Below are 6,126 nucleotides of genomic sequence, written 5' to 3'. Positions count from 1 at the left end.
CTCAAAGACTCAGGTTTACTGAGGCTTTTTAAAGAGGGGGATGAGAGAACTGGACACGGGAAAATGAGAAGCATGAGGGAGGGGCACGCGAGCACCCAGAGCTTCGTTCACGGTCTCAGGTGCAAGGTCTCTCCAAGACTCTGTCTGGTTTCTGCTTCTGTGCTTATCTCAGGGTCTGGGCAGTAACTGCAAGTCTGCAGCTTCAGGCTGACTGGAAAACTTTACTTTCACATAAGTAATGTCATCTTGCCCCATAACCAAGGTCTGAAATATCAAATATCCATGGGAAAGAGAGAACTCAAAGCCTTTTAAAATTTGCTTACAGCCCATGAAGTTTTAGGTCCCAACATGGCTTCAGTCCTGCTCACTCCAACAAAAATAAGCATTACGTCTCAGAAGGTTCAGAGATATGTGTTCTAGAATTATTTCTGGAAATTCCTAGGTTCTAACTAGGGCTGGGTACTGAAAGCTACATGGATGTGAACATTCCGAGTGTAAACAAGCCCCCAAGTTGTCAAAAGAAGCACAAATATTACTAGTGCTAAAAATGAAACCCATATATTTTTGTTCTGTTTGCTCCTTTCCCCACTGTTCTGTTTACTCCTTTAGTCAGAAAAAGGAAATATTTGCTTGAGATAGCAAATTAGTGATCGAATCCACAATTTTTGGAAAGGCCATTGGAATTTAAACTTAGCAAAATTCTAGTTTGCGTTTGTTGCCTCTTTAGACTGCAGTCAGTGAAAGCCGTTAAGATTATTTTTGACTCGAATTGCCTTTTTGATTGATTTTAGGTACCGCTCAAGCTAAAATGACAGATTCTCTTTTCCTTCAAAAAAAATAAAATAAAAGTTAGTCCTGTCTAGACAGGAAAACTGGAACGTAACCAGATAGGCTGCGTTTCCGGAACCTATTTGCCCTTTAGCAAGATGGTGGGCGCTTTGCGCACATGCGCAGAAGAAATGCCTGGGCGGGGAGTTCCGCCGCGTGGGATCGCGCCCCGGGCAGGGATTGGCGGCGTGCCGGCTGAGGGGCGGAACCGGAAGCGCTTGTGTTATGATACTAAGCCGGTTCATTTCTGCGGTCCTTGGTGCGTTTGGCTTCCCGCTGCAGGTGCTGGCTTTGCCAAGGTTGCCATGGGGGAAGCGGAGAAGTTTTACTACATTTACAGTTGTGACTTGGACATCAACGTGCAGCTTAAGATGTAAGAATATTCTGGGGACGGGGAGTGGGATTGTTGGTCCGTAGGGACGGGGAGGCAGGGGACTGTGGATGGTGGGGAAAAAAGATGGTGACGGGACTGAAGGCCGGGCTGGGGGCGGGGGAGCGTGTGGACAGGCAAGCAGAGGAGAATGGAATTGTGGAGGGTCGTGTGGGAGAAAGATTGGGGACCTGGTCTCTGTGAGAAGGACAGCGGTAGGAAAATACCTTTTAAGTCCCACAGTCTTCAAAGCGTTTTGCTGTTCACAACACCCTCTTGAGAGATAATTACTGGCTCAGTTTACAGACGAAGAAATCAAGTCTCAGTAAAGTCGTAGTCCTGCCGTTGTTAAGAGAAAGATCGTTACTTTAAAATGGGACTGGAGACTGCAGAAATTATGGAGAGGTAGACACAGGCTGATGTGATAGTTGAGAAAAAGGTGAGCACATGGGTGTAGTGTATTGGCAGCATAGAAGGTGCTAGAGGCTTAGGTTGAATTTTTGAGCAGAGTGGCATTGTTAAGCCAGGGAAGTTGGGAGTGAGTCGAAAATGAGGGTGCCAGTTGCAAAGGGACTAAGAAGATAGGAGAAAAGAGTCTTGCAGGAAAACCGTGGGGCACCACGGTTGAAGAAAAGGTCAAGGGCATGACTTTTTGAGATGAGAATAATGGAACTGATGGAATAATGCGGGACGAGTGGGACCTAGTTGGAAATTATGTCCCTTTTAAGGTGGTGGTGTAGTTTTTTCATCTGTCAAAGCTATCAAAAATTATTAGCCACACATCATTCATAATCAGTATACATTTTTTGTGTATGCCCAGTCAATATTCAATAAATGTGTCAGAGGGCTGCTGCCCGTAGAATGTGATAAATACATTTTCTCAGAGTTGCTTTTGAATGAATTTTTTTTTCTGATCCCACAACATTCACAAATGTTACTTTACATCCTTTGTTATTCAGTTTGTGGTGGTGGTAAAAATAATGCCAACAACCAAACTGTACCTTTATATGATACTTTATGCCTGTAATTATGGTAATTTCTGTAGCATACACCACACCAGAAGCTTATACGGGACCTGTATTGTTATCCTCTGGTAAAGGACTTTCCTTCAGTATGGTTCCTCTCAGTATTTTTTGGACATATCAATGCATTTTTTTAAACTTTTGAACATTAGAAAGAATGAAATCAAAAGAACTGGGCTATTGTTAACGTACGCACAGTAATATATACATTGAACCAAAGATAAAGCGTAAAGCAGAAGGTTAGCAAAATTCAATACTAACGGTCTTTTAGCTTCTTCAATTTTTTTTTTTTTTTTTAGGTCAGAAAACATTTATTTAGAATCATGTAATCAAGAATAGTAAATTATTTTATTTTATTTTTCTCCCAGGCTGTTTCATCTATTTCTAAGACTTTAATAACAACTTTCACTTTCTATGGTTTTAATAGCTTGTACTTGTCTCTTTTCTTAGTTCCGTATTTGAATATCAAACTGCCCACAAGACATGGTCACTTTGGATATCCCAAAGCACTATAAAGGCAGCTTGTCCAAAGTTGAGCACATTATTATTAGCTTATCACTCTTACTCTAATCTTCATGTGTTCTCTTACCCTATTTTGGTGATAGCATCATCCCTCAAGTTTAAGACAGAAAACTGTGGGTCATACTGACACCCCTCTTTTACCATCTTTGTTCAATCACTCACCAAGTTGTCTTGAATCTATCTGTTAGTCTTTTTTTTTGCCTTTATATATGCTCTTCTTTCCCTTTGGGATGACTTCCTACCTCTTTTACTCCCATCTACTATATATTGTTCAGGCTCATTTCAGGCATCTACTTGGGGTACAAAGTCCTTGCTCCCAAGCCAGGATTGGTGCTCCTAAGACTCTTTGATTTACCTTGCTAAGGTATGAAGAACATTGGTTTTGCCCTTCTTGCCCTGGTTTTTATTCTCAGCTCTGTTACTTTCTTTGTGACCTTGGATAATGAGTTTGATCTCTTAGCCTCTGCTTCCTCATTTATAAAATAAGAGTATGGATTAAATTAAGCAAGAAAAGGGGCGAGCCTGTGGCTCACTTGGGAGAGTGTGTTGCTGATAACACCAAGGCTACAGATTCGGATCCCTATATAGGGATGGCTGGTTAGCTCACTTGGGAGAGCGTGGTGCTGACAACACCAATTGAAGTGTTAAGATCCCCTTACCGGTCATCTTAAAAAAAAAAAAATATTAAGCAAGAAAGAGTATTTAATACGCCTGGCATAATATCTGACATAATTTTGATGTCCAAGAAATGCTCCTACCTATTTAATAGTATCCTGTGTATATTTTTTATGACTATTAACACTGTTTTAACTTAAATAAAAGACCAGATAATACATGTACATAGTTAAGAAAACAAGAGTACAACTATGCAGTTAAAAGTAAGTTTTTTTTCCCCCGGAAGCAATGAGTTAATATTTTCTGGAAACACTGTATTGTTTATCCTATCTTTCTTTTCTGGGCCCCTATGCCTACTACAGTAAATGTTTGCTGAGAGAACAGATGCATAAGTGGTCATCTTGAAATGAATAAAATGAAACTAAGGCCTGGAAAGCTGGTGACTTCTAGAAGGTAGATTAAGAGTTGGTGACAGGGTTTAAAATTAGGAACTCTAAAATAGAGAAATATGTTGATGAAGCTGAATGATCTTAGGTATGTTAGGATTCTAAGAAATCTTTATCTTATGAAAAAGTGACTTTAATTTCATTTATAGGAACATGTTGTTTAGATAGTATAAGTTACCTTGACACAAACATTAATGCTTCTTAGCATTGTGCATTTGTGTGTATGTTTAAAAAAAATGTATCTCTAAAACATTGTTGTTCTTGTGCTTTCAGAGGAAGCTTGGAAGGAAAGAGAGAACAAAAGAGTTATAAAGCCGTCCTAGAAGACCCAATGTTGAAGTTTTCAGGGCTATACCAGGAGACATGCTCTGACCTTTACGTTACTTGTCAAGTTTTTGCAGAAGGAAAGCCTCTGGCCTTGCCAGTGAGAACGTCCTACAAGGCATTTAGTACAAGATGGAAGTAAGTTATTTTCTTGCATGTGGTGGATTCCAGACTGTTCTTTCATTTTTTTAGTAGACGCTGCAAGTATAGTTTAGTAAGAATTACAGAGGAATTTCTTAAATTTAATACCTAGATGCATTGATTGTATACTTTAAAGCAGTAAAATACTCAGATAAAGTATGATACATATCAGTATTATTACTGCAATTGAAATGGAAGTGTATTTATGTTTGTATTCAGTATATTAACATATTTTGATAAGCTCTTTACTGATTTACAACACGACCAAACCAAAACACTTCTGTGACATCTTTAAATCCTCTACCATTCTGTCCCCTTGAACACATGAACACATGTGGTTAGTCTGAAATGTCGTCCAACCTGATGTTTGGAGCCTAGTTTTTTAGAGAGAGATCTATTGTCATCTGTTCAGAAATGATTTTAAATATTATTTTAAATATGAAACTAAGTTTTTAGTTTCATGTTTTATTCAGTATGGAACTTTAGCAAAACATTGTTGGGATGCAGAAGAAATATAATGAACATGAGGTTCCCGTTTTTTCAGAACAGTATTGTGGGTCCTTAATCTAACCTCTTGACACTTCTTATTTGGTAGATAACATGGTACCATTCTTATATTTGATGAGTGTTATTCAGCACCCTGGTGGGCTCAGTGCAGGATACACAGATTATATGTTCTTAAGGAAGGGACTTATGCCCACAGTATTCATGGAAGACAAGATGTGGCCACATGGATAGACAGGCTGTGCTACTGAAGGTACAAGCCATTGTGTACCTACCAGGTATTGCCCAGTGGGGATGGGAAGTGTTTTTCAGAGAGAACAGAAGCCTGAGCTCTGGTGATCTGGCCACATCAAAACTGACAATTTTAGTGGTGTAATTTCTTTACTAGTCCTTTTGTGGAGGCACACCCACATCCACATGTATATATTTAATACTTTTTATTCTGGAAAATTTTAAACCTACGAAAGTATAGAGAATAACATAGTGAACTCCTAAGTCCCCATGAGCTAACTACTAATTTCTAACTCATGGTCAATCTTGTATTCCCACCCTTATTTTATTTTTGGCAGCTGGCCTGTATGGGGATCCAAACCCTTGATCTTGGTGCTATCAACACCATGCTCTAACCAACTGGGCTATCTGGCCAGCCCACCCACCATTATTTTGAAGCAAATTCCAAACATTATATCATCTTAAATGTATGTATTTATGTATATTTATTTTTAAAACATAATTATAGTACCATTATCACACTTAAAACAATGGACCAGAATTTCTTATGAGTATCAGAGATTCTTAAACTGGAATCATGAAGTCTTCAAAATCCTGAAATTGTATGCAAAATTTTATGTGTCTTTTGCATTTTTCCAGGGACAGTGTCCAAAGCTCTAATTAGATTTCTTGAGGTGGCCTGTTACTCAAAAAAGATTTAGAACAAGAAGGTAAACAACTATGGTGAATCCCACTTTTCCTAGTAAGGAAAATTGTATAGTGGTTTTGTTCAATGCCTCGACAAAAAGGGAAATTAGAGCAAAAGCAAATTCTCAATTAGGGGAAGATTAAAGTCTATCTCCTCCTTCCATTTGCTGACTCTTCTTTGCGTTATTTTTGTATTATATATTTGTAAGGATGTAAAAACTTTCATGTTTGCTTTCTAAAAGTTTGAATTTTTTTAATTTGCATTTTTTTAAACCATGAAACTATTTATTAAAGTAAGTACTCTAAAATGATGTAAAACTTTTTTTTTGTTTGTTTGTTTTTAATTAATAGGTTTAAGATGTGTGTAGAAAATAGAAAAAACCTTATTTGGGGTAAAGTAACATGAGGATAGGCTTTTTTTTTTTTTTTTTTTTTT

General features: G+C 38.1%; 1 protein-coding gene across 1 annotated transcript in view; it reads left to right on the top strand.

The window, feature by feature from the left end:
- Window positions 1-926: 926 nt before the first annotated feature.
- LOC103598478 (phosphatidylinositol 3-kinase catalytic subunit type 3-like) overlaps window positions 927-6,126 on the top strand; it is a gene marked incomplete at its 3' end in the record, with an annotated part of 16,870 nt that continues 11,670 nt past the window's right edge. The window contains exons 1-2 of the mRNA XM_008582476.1: window positions 927-1,201; window positions 4,077-4,265. Coding sequence (XP_008580698.1) covers window positions 927-1,201; window positions 4,077-4,265 — 464 coding nt within the window. The remainder of the gene's footprint in view (window positions 1,202-4,076; window positions 4,266-6,126) is intronic.

Source organism: Galeopterus variegatus, unplaced genomic scaffold (genome assembly GCF_000696425.1).
Source record: "Galeopterus variegatus unplaced genomic scaffold, G_variegatus-3.0.2 Scaffold2625, whole genome shotgun sequence".
Lineage (NCBI taxonomy): Eukaryota > Metazoa > Chordata > Mammalia > Dermoptera > Cynocephalidae > Galeopterus > Galeopterus variegatus.
Note: the sequence above shows the minus strand (reverse complement) of the source record. Positions and strands in the feature narration are given on the sequence as shown.